Here is an 18,698-nt window from a genome sequence, read left to right on the forward strand (position 1 = left end):
ACCTGCTCCTGCCTCTGCCTGGGCACCGTGCTCAGCCGCTGCGGGAGCCCAGCCTGCGCCTCCCAGCTCGCCCCCCACACTTCATCCTTACGCTGCGTTGTCCAGCCCGTCGCTAGATCATAGACCTTACCTTTAGGATTTTTAGATGTTTGTTTTGCTCCTAAACCCCTTTGCTCTACAAATCGAATGCAGCCTCATTTTGCAAAGATCTGAACACTGTCATCATGGTGAAAGAAGCAGGAATTTTCATTCAGTTTAAATTTTGTCACATTACAAATAAAATTTAAAAAGAAACCAGTCCCACATCTAACAGCAAATCTCTCTGAATGCCTTTCCTGCACCCTACTGCTTTATATATAGGAGAGGCAGAGAGATGTAACAGATGAAACATTTTGTTTATGAAGTGTCTATGTTTTGTTTTATTTCACATGTTTTTGCAATATAGATAACAGATTACACCACAGAGCTTTCATTGCCTTGTGCTATAAAGATACTATAAAGCCTTTCTGGGTATTAATAATAGATTGTGTTGATGAGTTTGGAGAAGCTGGCAATAGACCCCCCACTGTAAAGACATTAACACCACAGGACGAAGGTATCTTTCCCTTGCAAATCAGTTGCTAAATTGGCTGTGCTGATGGGTTTGGGCACAAGCTCTTGTACAGCATCAGTGCAGCAGGCACAGGAAGTGATTTTGTTTTATACTGGCAAATAACGTTTCTTCCTCTTAATGTTCTTAGTTGAGAGGGAAGGCCCTGTGTAAATTCTTTCCCTAAGTCATTCTTGCCAGCTAAGAAATAACTTAGAAATTACATTTGAATTGCTTTGACACACGATATTTTTTTTTTCTGTAAAAGTGAAGGCCAGGGCAGTGAATCACCAACATTACAATTTCCCTGCTTATAGGGCCTTTAGGGTGAATTTTCATATAAAAATTATATTAGAAGAATTTCCCTGTGTTGTTGGTGATGTAAATTCAAAGGCAACTGTAAATCCAGTGTGCCGCTTAGTGAACGAGAAGGATAAGGCGTCTCATCAGCCTGCCGAGCCAGGCGGTCCTGGCGCAGAGCTGGGCGCTGACGTGGGCCCCCTCTCAGGCAGAGGACGAGCCGCTTTGCCCGCCGGCAATCGGGGGCTTGTACAGGTAGGAAATAAAGGTGGATTTAGTTTAATGTATATAAAAATCCAAAGGAAAAAAAAATGAAAAAAATGTTGGTTTCCAGTAATGCCCTAGCTCAGCAGAGTGGCAGCAGAAGTACAAACTCCCCAACACATACTCTGCTTTTATAGCACTTCAGTATAATTTGAAGCAATACAAAAAGCACAACAGCAGAAGCCCATTTAGCCTTTTTTTTAAAACTCGTAGACAAAAATAACATTATTTCCCAAATGTTTGCACTGCCTAAAAATATAATTCTAACAAAATCATCATATTTTGTTAATCCATTAGGCTTCTTAATTGCAGCCCTGGCTTTACCAATTCAATTGGCGCCCTTAACTTTTATAACAGTTTCTATTCTACAGAACAGATTAGGAGAAAATTGCAGCCATAATCTGTACAGTGCAATTGCTGTGCTATAAAGAGGAATGGGAGTAGCTGAGAAGAGCAATTGGATTCCCAAAGGTGGAGCACAGTAGAGCAATATCAGTGACTTTGTAAATGAAAAATTGTTTTAATTCCCTTCTAACAGCAATAATTCGATTCTTCATAAATTTTTCCATCAAAGTGTTGTAAGGAAAAATGCTATAAAATAGAACTGCATGGCAGTGATGGAAGACAGTTGAACAAAGTGGTCAATTAGGGGATGAAAATTAAGCAAAGAGAAGAATCCATTCTGTCACATTCTGCTTGAAGCGAGAAACTCCTCTGCACTTTTACATTTTATGTTTTACTTTATAGTTAAGGAAGATGCAACTTTTGAGGTCATTCTGGCCCCACTTGAGCAAGTTGCATTAGGATGGCACCTTTGAATTCTGCCTCTTTTTGTGTTTTAGTGAGTCCATCTGTTGGGTCTTTCCCATTTCTCTCGGCCCGTGGTTCCCAGCGCCAGGGCTGTGGCTGGCAGCGGGTGCTGGGCCTGCCCGGGGAGGGGATTTTGAGGTGCCTCAGCTGAAGGAGGGGGGTGGGTAGGGGCGGCTGGGGACTCTGTGCCCAGTGGCCCGAGGCCGGCTCGAGGAGATGACAAGCAGCCACCACTGAGGGGTGGCTGTCCCAGTCCATTCCCCTGCCCAATCCCCACCAGAGCGGGCGGCAGCCAGGACCTCTCTTGGCGTGTTGGGAGGGGACGGGGAGCGGCTGCTCTGCAGGAAGGTCCCTCTGGACTGGCCCTCGCTGGCGGAGCGGCCGTGGGGATCCTGCGGGGGCCTGGGCTCTGCTCAGGAGTGGTTTCAGCTCGCTGTCCGCAGGGGACTTCTCTTTGTTGAAACTCTGTAAAGAGAGAAAATTAACACCGGGCTGGGGACTTTCTGGGAGTTGTGGTTTCTGCTGTGGTAGAGGCCAGCGGTGGTGGGACCGCCACGTGGCACAGAGGTACGGGCAGAGCCGCCCTCCCTGCCAATGGTGGGAAGCAGAGCCCCAAAATGAGCCAAATCCTGCTCCTGGCGAGGTGAAGGAGACTTTTCCCTCTTATTCCAGTGGGAAGGAAATCAAATGAAGGGTATTTTTTTTGTGGAGATGGTTGTGGCACAAGCTGTCGTCTGTGTAGGGCCACCCTGCGGTGCTGCCTGGGTCTGTCTTTGGTGGAGAGAGCGGTTACGGGAGCCTGGGGCTCTGACAAGGTCCGTGGTTAAACTCCCCCCAGCTTCAGAGCAAGATCTCGCTTGGCATGGGATGACACGTGGTCCCTATCGTTATTTTATCCATTAGGTTGTCTTTGTGTGGCAGTACAATTTTCATTCTTATGAAAATACAAGTAAAATGTTCACAGGAAGAAAAAGTAACTCAGCACCAAGCTGTGCTGTGTTTTAATCTCTAAATCCAAATGGACGTTGTTGAAGCGCAGTTTTAAACGCAAGCTCTCACCAGTAGTTGGTGTTCTCAGTACAGCACCTGTGGATAGAGGGTTAATAAATATTTTCTTCGGTTCTTCCTGAAAAAGAAAGAGGTTTCTTTGTTTTAGTTTCTCTCTAAATATGTTTTTTTCTAGAAACTTTTAATTTTTGTGCATGTTTTATTACTACTTGGTGAAACGGAATTAGCTTTCTTCTACTGAAGTTTCAGCTATAAAATTGGCTTTAATAAACTATGTAATTTTTTCTGCAGGGAAAATATTTAAAATGGATTGTTTCTTTTTTTAGGGTTTCTTTTTTTTCAAATCATAAAATTATAATAATTCTGTTTTGCTTTAGTGCATTTGAGATGTTTTGAATGTTCAGAATTCAGTGTAACCAAGCAACAGTTTTTCTTTTTTATAAGCACCCATGAGCTGTAAGACTCTACAAAAATGTTCAAGTCCTATGCTGGAAAAAGCCCCCATGCATAAGTTTTCCCCATTCTATGTCATCTAAAGAAGACGGAAGTATCAAAATTTCTCCCAAAGAACAAGTAACAGATGTCATTCATTAGTAATTTAATTTCTTCTCTTAATAAAACTCAGTTGTGTGAAAAGCATAATATATTTTTCTTCAGCTCTAACATATTTCGTACTATACGAGTGCCAAGCGAACTCCCGGCTGGCTGTATAGGCACGACAGGGATGTCGCATACAGGCTATTACCAGAAGGGAAAGCATCAGAGCTAGAGACTATACCTACAATATTTACAAAAGCTTGTGACCACCCTCTTTGCATATTTATTAAATAAAGAAAAGCCAGGTGTCTGCTGTGGTTTCTTACAACACACAATGTCAGAATAACACAGAAAGGAAAATGATTTAGCGTCTCTGATAGGTAGACAGCAGCATCTGTCCTCCTGCATATATCACATACGGCTTAATAACTTCCTATTTACTGCTTCACGGCAGAGGTCCAGTAAATAAACAACCTGACTGAATTAGTCTATTTTTATACTTCTGTCCTGTGTAACAAACCTCTTGAACCACACTTAATGTGAACAGCAAATTTCACAGTGCACATGGAGATCTCTCAGCACAGATTAAATTAGTTATAATAAAACAATTAAAATCTATTTGCCCACAGACAGGAGGAAATGAAGGACCTGGGTGAGCAATAGAAAGGTAAAGGGTGGGTTGTCAGGACGTCAGAAGGGTAAACAGCAGAACCGTGATCCTCAGGAGCATACAGGGTCAAACTTGCTGCAAGATAACTACGCGAGAGATAATAAATCAGTAGTACGTATTAAACACCAGATGGTTGTGCCCATGCAGGAAGGCACAACGGATCATGTATCTGTGGTTGTTTCTAAGGATTACTGATGCAGCCTGACTTCACAGGGATATCCTAACAAATAAAATCTTTACGGCCTCTTCCGCTGGGGAACATTTTCATCTACTGTTTAAAGACAGGACCACATGTCTTAGTGTTTTCATTGCCCCTAATATATATGCAAAATTAATTTGTTGGGTTCACCCAGTTTTAGCTGGTGAAGATTTTTTGAGTATCTAGTACTGTAAAGTTGCTTCACAGCAATTATTACAAATACTCAGATGGACAGACAGGCCATTGTTCCAAGCTTTAGCTCAGCTGAATCCCCCAAGTGTTTCAGGCATAGAGGCAAACACACTTAAAAACTCCTAAACCTATTGAGTTGTCTTTCAAAATTGTCCAGGCAACAGAATTTATTTATAAAACTCTTGCAATCGTTGATTCAAAACAAGGTTTTCTTGTTCTGATTTTCTCTTTTGTCCTCTTTGAACAATTTTCTTTGGAATGTTTTCGTTGTGCTTAGGAGTCGGAGATTTCCTGGGGCTTCTAATAAAGGCATTTGATTTCCACTCTCCACATACTTTAACAAGTCCAAGGATTTTGAGGTTTGACATTAACTTAAGAGAGCTGGAGATAATCAGCCATGGGGGTAAAAAGTCAGAGTTATGCAAATTATTTGTAAAATTTATAGAAAGCAAAAGAAGTATTTCTTGAAATGTGGTTGGTGTGGGACAGAGTCTTTGTCTCAGCACAATATCTGCATGCTCCCCTTCAAATTTATGGCTTTGATTGGAACCTGTAAAGGGTGATCTGTAAAGTATTCCTGCTATCCTACATTTCTCAACAGGTTTATTACCATTCGTTTATAAAATGAACAGTCTAATGAGCAGTGTTTTAGATCACAGATATCAAAGTCTGGTCATTTGTCAAGATTAGTTTCCTGTTGTGAGATTGCCTTGTGCAAAAAAAGTGCATAACCCTGGGTTACTCTCTGGAAGCTGAAAAAATACCTATAAACACTTTATAAGATGGATTTAATGAAGATTTTATAATCTCAGAATTAAATCCAACATGGTGCATTATGTCTGTGTGTGTTTCTGTGAGTGCATGTTATAATGCAGAGAGTAGCAGAGCAGAGTGTGGAATTTTCCTGTGTTGACAAGAGGCAAATTAAAAATGTGAAGTCTGTGCAGTATTGTCAAGCCAACGTAATGTTAATTTGAATGAGTTAATACTACATTGATGACAATGTAATTCATTATAACTAAAAGACTGCCTTTGGAAACATTGCTGTGAAAGCACCACCTTTCTGGCAATAGTCAATTGCCAACAAAGAACATAAAGTATTTTCTGTTTATATGTTAGACATCTTTTATCTTGAGGAAAAAGAAAAAAACCCCAACCAGTAGCGCAGTGTGACAGCGAAGGTGCTACTCAGGTAAACAAGACACTCCATAGCATGAGGCTCAGAAGGAGGTCGGTTATTTTTATGTCCCAGTTAGAAGGAATGTGGAGGGGGGTACGTGCTCTCCTACTTTAAACGGTTTGTAACCCGTACTCGTTTGTGTCTTCACTGCCGCTGGACAGGGGCACATTTCACCGTTTGCTTGGAGGAAAACCAGAGGCGGCCGCAGCCGCACCGAGGGCAGCGCGTCCCTCACCGCAGCGTCGGGCCCCCTCGCAGGGATGGCTCCTGGCCCCCTGCTCGCTGGGCTGGGGAGGTGGGAACCTGGCTCCTGCCTGCAGCTGCCGGCGGCTGCCTGGGCCTTCTCGTTCCGCGCTGCCTGCACAGAGCTGTGCGCAGGTTTGGTGGCTTGGTCCAGCCGGACGCGACATGTGGCCTGTGGGAGCCCACGCCTCTGCCCGCTGCTGCTCTCGGGGGAAGGTGCTGGTTACGCACCCAGCGGCTGCACGGGCCCGCAGTGCGGGGTCTGAGCGTCGTTATCGCAGTGCGGGGTCTGAGCGTCATGACCGCGGCAGCGTCGCAAAGGTCTGCGGACGATCGCAGTGCCGGTAGTGGCAGGACGTGGTCACTTTCTGAAGTTTCTTTTTTAAGATTTCTCAGAGCAGCAGCACTGGTTTGGAAGGCGGACGAAGCTGGGAGCCTGGAGGCTGCAGAAGTGGCAGCAGCTTTTCCCGGTCTGGCTGTTCCATCTGCAGCCCCCGGAGCTGGTGCTGCGCGCGGGGCCTGTCCCGTCCCTCCCGCCGAGGCGTGTGCAGGTTAACTGTCACCGTGGGGTAAATGAACTGATGGGTTAGGGGAGCCCCATGCCTTCACACCAGATTTGCTAATCTTCAGAGTCTTTAAGTGTGCTCCATCCTAACAACAGTCTTCAGACAGAAGATGCAAGCTTAATTAAACTGAGTCAAATAGGTTTAAGCAGTTAAATAGAAACAACTTTTTTAAGTGCTTAAAATCTCTTTGCTCTTTTTTTCCCTTTGTGTTTTAATCCTTTCAGATATGTTGTGTATAGATAAAAATATTTCCTACTTAGGAATATGCTAGCTAAAGCACTGTAAGAAAAACCTTGTGGACAAACCCAGTAGACTGTATGAAATAAGACGGCCTGTTTACTAGCAGTGCCCGTGGGTCCTGCGTGGCATCAGTTTCCCTTCAGGAGACTTAATTCATTATGTACCCAAAACAGAGCCGCTCAGGCCACCTGGCGTGGCTGTTACCTTGTGGCTGTGGTCGAGCAAAGGTACGCGCCAAGCCAGCGAGGTTAAGAGTGTAGATCTCTTTATTAGATCAAAAGATAAGATGGGGAAAACCCACCAGTCCTTGGGTACTCAGCCTTTCTTTGGTTGCTGTATGCAAATGTATTTACATTTTCTTTTCCTTCCTCCCCATCCTGTGACTCCATCGTTCTGAGGAGCTAGTGACTGCCATTTTGCTGTACTTCTCAGCTCAGACAAAATGGAGGCTTTGGAGGAATCTGTAACTGCCACAGCCTGTGCCTTCTAAAATTGAAGATAATCGCCTTTTATAAAAAAGGTGATAATTCTGAGGATGAAAAAAAAAATCAGCATACCCCATCCTAAAAGGTGGAATCTCCTTTTTTTCCCTGTGAACACATGGGTGCAGTTGGGTTAATGTCATTGCCGAAATGTAAATGCTAATGCACCTTGCACTTTGATGTATTGCCACAAAAGACACTGAATTTCAAATCACCAAGCCCACTGTGTGATACAGGGACGTAACTTAGCGATTCATCTTTATTTGAAGCAGCCTCTTCCTAAAAGCTCACTTAGAGAGATTCCCAGTTGCCATTAGAAAAGCAAAATAAAATTAATCTAAATCATTCTAACTTTATCTTGGAAAATTAATGATGGATGAAAGAGGGGGTTTATAAAGGTTTAATAAGAACTAGTCTGGAATACAGTGTATATTCTAGAGCCTGTGATTATAGTGGTAATTTAGCAGATTGTATCACTTCCTATCTCTGCCAAAGGATGTTTCACACCATTTAAAATGCACAGTACTCCCTTCAGAGACAGGTTGTTCTGGAATAACTCAACATCCAAAGAAAAGCCGTGTTATTTCACTCCTCTCTTTATCGATTGCATGTGTGCGATTGTGTGTGTGTGCGTCGTCTTCTCAGCGATAGCACCAAGTTTTCATGCTTGTTTCTGTGTTTGTGTATCAGCCTCCTCAGAGACAGACAATACCAAAAATGGAAAGTCATGAAATCTATTCAGAATAGGGTTTAAGTGCTGAAACCAGAGAGCCTGTATAAAGCAAAGTGTGAATTGGCCCTTCCTCTAAAAGGGCAATTAAAATAAATTTGGTTTTGAACAAGTTATCCAAACTCTGCGAGCTCCTTTTTGTTTCTCATTGTGGAGAGGAACAAAACAGTGAGATAAGAACAAATCGTAGTATTTTTTATCCAGCAAAGGTGATTTGGGAATCTCTAGACCAAAGGGATTGAAATTTGAATAAATTGCATGCCTGTGATGTTTCCAAGACTAAGGATGCAAGTCTCGTAGTGTGCAAAAGCTGAGCCAACCTGATCTGTAGTTAAAGAATTTGCTGTATTTGAATTCGTGCAGGGTATGATCTGACATTCCCTTTGACGTTACTGCCTCTCTTTCTTACAGGCTCTTTGCTGCTAAGTGCAGTGGCTGCATGGAAAAGATCGCCCCAACAGAATTCGTGATGAGAGCCCTGGAGTGTGTTTACCACTTAAGCTGCTTCTGCTGCTGCGTTTGCGAAAGACAGCTGAGGAAAGGGGATGAGTTTGTTCTTAAGGAAGGGCAGTTGCTCTGCAAAAGTGACTATGAAAAAGAGAAAGACTTGTTGAGCTCGGTCAGCCCAGACGACTCAGATTCAGGTGAGCTTTCCCACACCTGCTCTGACTGGAAAAGCCACAAGTGTTTGTAGAGGTTTCTTACAGAAAAGCATATCCATTTTCACATCCACTTTATCTCTATGCACATGCCACCCATGCAAAATAGCAGGCACAGCTGAAAAATCCCGACTTGCAGTCGGTTCTCCCTGGCTTGACTCCGTCCCTTAACCTGCTGCTTAGTAAAGGACAAAAACTTTTTGTTTTCATCTAAGTATTTTTCTGCAAGATGGCAAAACGTGAATCAGACTGACCTCAGTCACCTGAGGCCTCGTTCAGAGTGCGCTGCTTTCCACAGGCATTCGTTCATCCACTTCACATATTTTTCAGGGGATCTTCTGCACGTGCACTTTCAGCACTGAGCTAGGAAAATGGGCAGAGCAGTAATATGATTTTTAAGAGTATTCTCTCTGCCAATCACAAATGGTAACTTTAAGAAAAACTACGAGTGCAACACAGAAGTACTGAGGAGGATCTGAAGGAAACCAAGCAGTGGGTCTGCGCCGCAGCAATGACGTTGCCGTGCAGAAAGCCAGGGCAGTGTCCGCTTGGCGAGGCTGCTGGCCTCCCCACTCCTGTTAGGGCAGGCAAGGGGGCTACACAAAAATTAAAGCAAAAAGCAATAACTTGAATGAGGAGTTTAGGGGAGTCTGTCTCTGGATGCTTCCAAGCCCGCTACAGCGCTTGGCTCTCCGGGCTGCCATCCCAACTCCTCCCCGGCAGCTGGGCTCTCCCGGGCGCCAAGGCTCTGGTTTCTGATCACCGCTGTCCCCAGCCAGCTGGTTTGTGTCGGAGCCCGGCTCTGGTGTCAGCCCAGGAGGTACCGGTGTGTTGACCCGAGGGTAGCTGCACTGTGGCTTCTATGCTACGTGTAGCGCAGAAGTGAGGCGTTCAGAGTTTGCCTGTTACAGATCTCCAGGAGTGTCCCTGAGGTCCTGCGCTGCTCCTGATGACTGCAAACTGTTTAGGACCAAGGGACGACAGGCTCCGCATCTTACTGAAACGCACTACTACTAATCTGCAGTGTGACCTCCCTCTTCAGAGGCACCTGGGGTTTGAACAGTGCGATTGCCAGACTCTGCACCCCTTGGCTCAGGAGTTAAGGCTGTTGCCATATGGAGCTTTTGCCTCCTCCTAAGTAAGACAGGGGAGCCCTCACACCTGATAGCAGCTGATGGGTGTCTTACCCGAGTTCTTCACAGTGGTGGAGAGAGATGCTTCCTTTCCTCCACGCATTTCCTAGGGAACAGTTTAAAAGAGAGTGAGCAAAACCCGCTTGCTGTCTGTCCAGGCTGGGAACACAGTCCTGCACAGGACAAAGAGTTCACACACGTGCAGGAGCCCAGGGGGTCTCGTGGTGGTTATAGTGAGAACTGGTGTTCAGACTCACAGGCAGTTCCAGGAGAGGCGAGATGCCCCTTCCTGTGCCATATAGGCTCAAGGAGACTGGAAACCTCCCACTGCCAGTGTGCCCTAGCTGATCCCAAGGCTAGAGACAGTGTGTACACAAATTGCTGCCAGCCATCATAAGTGCACACTTGTTTCCCAAGAAAATGTCTAAGAAAGTCAACAATTACCATTCCGTTAAGCGTACAAATGACATGAATGTTTGCCTCTGGTTTATGGGAAAATGCATTATTCCAGAGCAGTAATTATCCTTAATCTCTAATCTGAGAGCCATATTCTCCACATTGCTGAAATTTATATTTTCATGTCAGGAATGCTGCAAGACAGAGGTCATGCTGACTCGGCAGGACGTGCGGGACTGGGACCTTTCTGGCAGCAGTGTGTTATTTACTGCCACGCTGTATTTGCAGGACCTTGAGTGCTCCGCTCTGTAAATCTCTGTGTCGCAGGGTTTGGGCTCTGTGGATTAGCCCGAGGCACACGAGCTTCCTACTTGCCCTTCAGCGTGTCATCCTCATGGCCAGCTTCAGCGTCCTGCTGCCCGCCTGCCCGTGCCCAGGCAAACCCCCCGTGTGAAGGGGCTGCGGGGCTGTGCCGGTGCTGGGCGCTGGGATCCTCCTTCCCTGCTGGCCAGTGGCTGCCTTTGAGATCCGCTCTGGCCATGGGTGGGCTCCCCTTGGTGCCAGAGATACCCCCAGATTTTCTGTTCTGTGATCAGCACTAAGCTACCGCCGTGGCACAAACCAACCTTGGTTTCCATTTCATTTCCCCTTGGCACAAGGGGTAGTTTCTTACTCCTGGAGATGCTTTTTTTTCCTCATTACTCTCTGTTAGCCAAACCCAAACCTGAAAAACAAGTTGACAAATGAAATGGGATGTTCTGTCTCCCATTGTCTAATACATGGAAAATGCACATCTCCCAGGTGCCTGCAGGAGAGCAAATGATTTCACGTAGCCCTGGCTGAGAGTGTGTCCTTCTCCAATCAAATATTTATCCACTGGACACAAAAGTAACTCTCCAATGAGCAATATTAATCCTCACAAACCTTTCCTTAGAAATGGCATGCTGGAAAGTTAATAATGTCATGGTTATTAAAATGACTGAACTTCTCTTTAATCATTAGGCAAAAGATGCTTATTAAAGTAAAAGGTGATTAGATTGCTAGGTGCATAATAATCAGACCCTAAAATGAATTAAAGTCTAATTTGTTAATTCCCCAAACGTAATCTTTGAGTATATAAAAATTGCAGTGTGTTTCTTCATCTTGAAGTCCCTATAATAGTATATTAATGTTTTCTGGAAGAAAAATCAGTAGTCTGATGAAATAAAATATGCTGAGTTGAAAAGTTGTCTTTCACAACAAAATTTGTACTTACTCTTCAACCTTTGCAGCTGTGATTGAGATTTCGCAGTAGAATATACTAACACGTAATATCACCAGATTGTACGAATATTCAGAATTTAACTATAGAAAATACAAATAATATTGTTGGTCTACACACGCACATTTATACTTGCATGTACTTACCAAGAAAGAGAAATTTGTGCATGCACATACAGACACTTTGTAATACACAGAGAAGGAATATTGATGTTTTCTGTGGGATACAGAAATGAGATGGCAAAGATTATGTTTAATATTATCTCTAGAGCTTCAGAATATTCAGAGCAATAACTGGAATCTACACTATATTTAGCCGAACAGACTCTGAGGTATTTTTGTGTTTACACTGTTTTGCTGCCATAGCGGTGTGGGCAGTAGCAGCTGCCTGCAGCTGGTGCTTCGGGAGAAGATGTGGCTCTGCCGTGGAGGGGAAGGTGGGACTCGGTCGGTCCGGTTGCAGCAGGTGAGCACAGAGGGGACCACCCGACGCCGGAAGGACACAAAGTCTCCCTGTGCCCGATTCCTGGAAATATTGGAGCATGTTCTGAATTTCCATCCCCTGATCAGTCCCATGGCCTCACTTAAGAATTAAACACATTTTTATGCTTTTGTGACATTTGATTCAGGCAGTGCACACAAATCTAACATAGCGTCTTCCTGCCCGCAGTTGCTTTAGGTATTCCAGTAAACATGGGATAATAGTTGAACCTGTTGACTAGCTTGGCAGCTGAAGAGCAGTTCTCAAACACCCTGTGATCTTGGTGGAACAAATCATATTTTATATCCTGTTTATTTTTCACCAGTTAAAAGTGATGATGAAGACGGAGATGTTAAGCCCACCAAAGGACAAGTAACCCAAGGAAAAGGAAGCGATGATGGGAAGGACCCAAGAAGACCTAAACGGCCGAGGACAATACTTACTACACAGCAGAGACGAGCATTCAAAGCGTCCTTTGAAGTGTCTTCCAAGCCCTGTAGGAAGGTAGGTGCTTCGCCAGGCTGAAGTCAGCTCTGACACCAGGCCACGGGGGAGACAGGGTCAGGCCACAGCTCCAGAGAGCCTCTGCCCCTTGCCAGGACAGCAGCAGGTGCCTGGGGGTGAACGCAGTGACCGGGCCAGCGTACGGCAATGCTCACCCAGGAACCGTCCAGCCCGGCACTGCCGGCAGCTTAGGACCGACCAGCTCGTGTTATTTCTGGATGTTCACCCACAGTGTGCAGAGCAGCTCCCGTGACTGATTCCTGCTGAACAACAGTATTTGGTTCTTATAAAACACAAAATAGGCCTTGACTATCAGGGCCTAGGTAAACAAGTGGCTTTTGCCCTTCTCCTTCCCACCGCAGTCACCATCCGGTGAGCCGGGTGCTCAGCTTTGGTCCCACTACTTGTCCTTCCAGTCTTGCTTCTTTGTGAAACTTAACCCTGCTGTCGATCTTGTGGCAGCTAGGGAAAGGTATGATGTACTGCTTCACTGGTGAAGCTGGTGAAAACCAAATCTTTGTGAAAAGCAGCCCAGGTAACCGCTTCCTTCTAAGTTTGATTGGGAAGGAATAGAGCTGCATCCTGAAAGCTGTCACTTTGCAAAAAATTACATTCTCCTGCTGACATACAAAGTATATCTTTTGGGACAGTGCAACGTGCCTTTTTGCCATTTTAAAGTATGAAATTGTACCTCAACAATATGAAAATTGTTCACAGCCAAATTTGTATCTTTTTGCACAGAACTGTTTTATTGGTAAAGTAAAAATCATGAAACGACTTAGTGCCATTTTACACAGCTCAGACTGTTTGTACTTATGAAACTGGTAGTGACATGAAGGACAGAACTTGAATAAACTATGCAAAAATATGAGGAATTTTTTAAGTAATTATGTACGTGCAGTTTTTATTGTAAGAACAGGCCTATTCCTCCTAACATAACTGATTAGGGGTTTTTTTTAAATATAAGAAATTACATCATTAAACATTTCCTCCTGTAGGTCAGAGAAACGCTAGCAGCTGAAACGGGACTGAGTGTGCGAGTTGTCCAGGTCTGGTTTCAAAACCAAAGAGCAAAGGTAGGTTGTTTGTCAGGTTCTCAGAAGAAAAATGCAAATTGTCTTCCATCACAGATGTCCCCTCCCCCTGGGTGCAGTACATACCACAGGGATCCCAGGGGCTGAACTGTGCGTATTTTGCATGCGCTGCTGTCTACATCCCTACAAGAAAGGCAACTTCCAAACAGACATTAAGTTCGTGTGCTCAAAGCAACATGAGGTTAGGAGTAAATTTTGCATGCAAATATGAACTGGAAACTGAAATGTTTAAGCTTAGAAATGAAACTGAACCCACAGTGGTGTGTGCATCAATATAAATGGCCTGTATTAATTGATTTGATGTTTGCAGAGAGTTTTGTAAGGAAACGAAATCATTGCATTCAGCACCATGAGATTGTTCTGTTCTTCCTCTTTTATTCAGATGAAAAAACTAGCACGAAGGCATCAGCAGCAGCAGGAGCAGCAAAACTCGCAGCGACTAGGGCAAGGTAGGGGATTTACGATGAAGGCAAAGGAAGGGGAAAAGAATCTGTGAGGTTTCTTGCAGTGCCATTCCCACCTCATGGCTGACGTACGGGCATACAGGGCGTGCGCGCGCCTCTAGATAACACACGCCGTCGTCAGTGGAAACACAGAGGTGCTGTGTCGGAGTGCCCACCCGGGGCACCCCAGAACTCCCGCCTGGGGCCAGACCCACACAGAAGCTGTCACCTTCTTTCTAGAAGAAATGTGCCGTACAGAGGCGCTTTCACTGGAGGGAATCTCCGGGAGGCTCCCTCTGGGGAGATCCTCCGGTTTGTTTTCTCCTGAAGGGAGGGACCACGCTCAGCCGCGCGTCCGCAGGCTCCGTGCCAGGGCACTGGCGCCGCTGCCACCACCGAGGCACGGGGACCTGGCGCTGGAGCTGCACAGGGGCACCAGGGCTGGCCCTGCTGCTCCGCAGATGCTCCTGGGGTTCTCCAACTCCCAAGGCTTTGCGGCCTCAAATCCTCCTCTTTACGCAGAGCCAGAAAAACTGGTACCAACAGAAGTTTGAGGGTAGTAGGGCTGTGTCACGCACGGGACAGACTTTGGGAAGATACAGTCCAGCACCCGGGAGCTGCAGAAATGGTACAGTCAGAAATTACAAGTCTTTCAACTTACTGCTCGGGGTTGTACTCGGACAAAACGTGGAAGGCTCCTCTGAATGACGGGGCACCCCTATAGCCGCGCTCGCTCTGCGCTGGGGCTCGGGATCGCCACCGGTGCTGCTCTCTGCTGCCTCTTTGCTCCTCAGCAGTGACTGTGCCCTCTGTTTGCTTTGCAGAAGTAATGTCCAACCGAATGGAAGGGATGATGACATCTTACACACCACTGGCACCACCGCAGCAGCAGATTGTAGCAATGGATCAAAGCAGTTATGGCACAGACCCATTTCAGCAGGGTCTTACCCCTCCACAAATGCCAGGCGACCACATGAACCCTTATGGTAAGGCATGCATCATTCTGCCGCATCAGAAATAGCAGGGTTCTTACGCTGGTTCACACGCCCCAGGTTCAGTAGACTTACTTGTTTTTATATTTTTTCTGGGATTTGTACCAGGGAATTTGTACCAGTCAGTTTTGTGTGTATGTTTTCTTGTACACATAAGGGGGTAGAAGAGAGCTCACCCCAGGCTCTGGACACCCTTCAGAACTATTTCACAGTATAATTCTGTCAAATGATAAACCAAGCAACATCACCTCTCCAGCTCCTCTTTTTTAAACCGCTATCCAAGACACTGAAAAATAAACAGTACCAAATTCTAGCTCCCTCACAAGTTCTTCCTTTTTCTTAGAAGTTTTGGGGAAAAAGTGCCTTCAGTAAAGAGAAGTAATCTATTCATTCCAAAATGAATGAGCACTCCTGTAAGATCCCTCAGATTGGATGCATGGATTTGTTAAAGAACAGTTCTTGAGCTACTGAGAGATGTGTCACCACACAACATTTCTCCTGCATAATTTTATTCTCTGCCCAAAATCAAGATGATGATTTGCTTTCACGATTTCCTGACCACACACCATCAGGTGAATAGGTACACCAAACGCATCACAAGCATTAAATGCTTAATAATTGATTCTGGACAATTGCGGTGTGGCATTTAAATAAAATTTAAGAGGATTTCTCAGACTGTGATTATTGGCCTTGCTGTAGCCCACAAGGGCCTGTTACATCAGACTCGTTTCTGCTGACCAGGCGCACTTCATCGTAGAGCTCCACGTGCATATCGCTTTCATCAGCACGGCATGCACAGGCCAACGAGAAATCTGCTTTGGGTCTGGGTTATTACTTTTCCCACTGAGACAAGCTCACGGTGCACACCAGGCAATTTGGTAAATCCTGTAAGGAGCTGAGGGCATCTGAAGTGCTGGTGAGCATTAGATGGTTTGTGATTTTTGTTACTAACAATTTGCTTGGCTTTCTAAGCAAAACTCCTTCAGAGGCAGGTTCTGTGCTCCAAAACGAGTGCAGGAGATAGCACAAAGCCGTTTCAAATGAGTGCGTGAGGAAAAAGAGCCGGACTAACACTTTCTTAGTGCTCACAGGACCTAAGGTAGAGCTATTTCTGGTACCTAAGAGTCAAAGTAAGCTGAAATCTTAGTTGCTAAGGGAAATAAAAGGTGCTGTTCCAAACCAGCCCAAAAAGAGGTAAATTTTCTGAAATGAAAGCATGTTTCCAACTGTAGCTCACTTAAGGTGAGGGAAGCTGGGTCTCCTCCTGGGTCCCATCACATTCGTAGATCTGTCTTTTACCTTGTGTGTAAATGAAGACCGTTACTGGTTACAGCTTTCAGACCGCTTTCCCCTGTTGCGGGCACTCGATGTCTGGTCCCACCTTCCTCGGCGGCCCCGGTGCCCCTGCGAGTGCCGGATCCCAGCTCACGGCGGGCCGGGGACCTGCTCCTCCCCGGCACCGTTTGCTCCCGTCGTCAGCCAAGACTCTCTTTTGTGCTGTTGACCGAAGTACAAATTAAACCCTGGCAGATCTGTGTGGCACTGCTGCCAGCTGAACTATGCAGTTGGTTGCTAGCCTTCCTCTTTGTAGGTCAGACCCTTAGAGCGAAACTACCTTAACGTGTAACAAGCAAACCAGGAGCGTTCCCTTTGCTGCAGTGTGCAACACATGAGCATCCGTGTGTACTGTGTCCTCCTCGGGCTGCACAGAATCCAGCTTAACGTATACGTTTCATTTGCAGGAAACGACTCCATTTTTCATGATATCGACAGTGATACCTCTTTAACTAGCTTGAGCGACTGTTTTCTTGCCTCTTCTGAAGTTAACTCCATGCAGGCTAGAGTAGGAAACCCCATTGACAGGCTGTACTCTATGCAGAGCTCGTATTTCGCCTCATGAAAATAAAAGAAAACAAACAGCCGGCATATATTTAGCCAGGACTTTTTCCAGTGCAGACTCTACAGCCATATGTTGCCCAGCTCTTCCTTCACAGTGACTCCTGCTGCCTCTGGACTGCAAAGAGTATTTTTAGGAAGACTGTATCTGTGTGCATATATGTGTATGTATGTGTATATATATTAATACCTACCTACATACATACATATATATATAAACAAAACACATCCACCAGTCCCGTCCCCTTGATTCCCAGCTTGCACCAGACCACGAGACAAGCACGGAAGGAACAGAAGACCCTGCTCGTCAGCAGCCTTTGGTTTGGTTTGGTTTGAGCTCATCGTTGTAAAGGAAATGGATTTTGTGGAAAGCTAGACCTTTTCCTCCTTTCTCTCTTCCTTTCTTTTGGATGTTTAAACTTTTTTTTTAAAGCCACTGATACTGACATCAGTCGACCATATGACAAATAAATCAAAGAAACTGGAGATTCCTCCCTTTTCTTACTGCATGATTCATACTATGTTGTGGATAAATTGCCATTTGAACTGTGAGAAGTTAATGTAAATGTGACGTTCGACATTTGTTTCCTTTCTACACTTTTTCTACATAACCTAGATCTGCTCATTAGTTTATAGCCCTTATGCATATGATACTGAGGAAAGTGGTTCACAGTAATATTTGTGGAGAAAGCCAGTGATTTCATAATAAGAAAGGTCTATGACCCTGGAGAGGAGATGCATGTTAGGGACAGAGGCATTTAGGTTAGTATTGATCTTAAATAATTAAAACTAAAGGTGCTTACGAGACAGAGTTTTATTTAATTATTTTTTTTGAAGTGTGAGAATAAAACATTTACATTTGTTTGTAAGTATTGCAGTGCCAAATTTCAAGTCTAGACCATGATTGGCAAACATGTGTTGTTCATTCTGTTCTGTTTATGTTTTGCATGAGGCATAAATGTGCTATGCTCCATTGTCCATCTGGAATAATTAAGCACTCCTTTAGTTAATTATCTCGCCTCAACAAGAATCTATGATATACAGTTCTAGCCTGAACCATCAGAAGTCCTGAAATGTGCACCAACTGGGGAAAAAAGAAGTATGAGAGAGATCACAATGGGAGGTTTAGATGTGTTGAGCTGGAGTCTAACCCAAGTCCTGCAGGTTTCACGCTGACGGGACTCCTGTATTTACAATAGATACTCCAACTAACCTGTTAGTACAAATGTAAGAAGAGCAAGTACACAAACCGAAGGGAACGTCCTAGCTGAAGTCTGAATGTCTCAGATGCTGAAGTTTGAGCATATGTCATATAGGTTTTCGTAGGGCATAAAATATCATAAATAATAATAGTATAGTTATAAATATTGCCTGGTGATAATTATAATGTGGAGAGACAGACAAGTACGGTCATGGCTCTTAGTGGAGAAAACTTCATGGGGAAAATTTGCCAGGGTAATATCAGTAATTATAGGGTGTGTTCAAAATAGAGCTCATGGGGAAAGATTGGCAGGATAGGCACTTTCTTAAATAAATACCTTTAATATATTGACCATAATAGCTGAAAACAAGTCCAAAGCGTTGGTTAATCCGACTCCCCCAGACTGAGGACTGGTCCCAGGCCAGCACTGCCGAGTCTCCTGTGGGGCTCATCACCCTCTGCAGCAGCACGGGACCGGGGACTCCTGTCACGGGGGTGGCCAGAGCGGGCCCCCCGCAGCACCACGGCAGAGGGGTCCGGCGGGGGAGCCCCGCCGGCAGCTGCCACCCCTCCGCTGGCAGGATGCTCCTCGCGTCCCGGAGGGGTGGGTGGCAGGAGCGGTGGGTCCA

At 45.2% G+C, this 18,698-nt stretch overlaps 1 protein-coding gene across 1 annotated transcript in view; it reads left to right on the plus strand.

Annotated features, from left to right (window-relative positions):
- LMX1B (LIM homeobox transcription factor 1 beta) overlaps window positions 1–17,359 on the plus strand; it is a 101,143-nt gene extending 83,784 nt beyond the window's left edge. Inside the window, exons 4-9 of the mRNA XM_074846539.1 lie at window positions 8,422–8,654; window positions 12,265–12,443; window positions 13,442–13,519; window positions 13,920–13,986; window positions 14,805–14,966; window positions 16,715–17,359. Of these exons, the coding sequence (XP_074702640.1) occupies window positions 8,422–8,654; window positions 12,265–12,443; window positions 13,442–13,519; window positions 13,920–13,986; window positions 14,805–14,966; window positions 16,715–16,872 (877 nt within the window). The 3' untranslated portion in view covers window positions 16,873–17,359. The remainder of the gene's footprint in view (window positions 1–8,421; window positions 8,655–12,264; window positions 12,444–13,441; window positions 13,520–13,919; window positions 13,987–14,804; window positions 14,967–16,714) is intronic.
- The last annotated feature ends 1,339 nt before the right edge of the window (window positions 17,360–18,698 follow it).

This window comes from Strix aluco, chromosome 20 (assembly GCF_031877795.1).
Source record: "Strix aluco isolate bStrAlu1 chromosome 20, bStrAlu1.hap1, whole genome shotgun sequence".
In the NCBI taxonomy this organism is placed as follows: domain Eukaryota; kingdom Metazoa; phylum Chordata; class Aves; order Strigiformes; family Strigidae; genus Strix; species Strix aluco.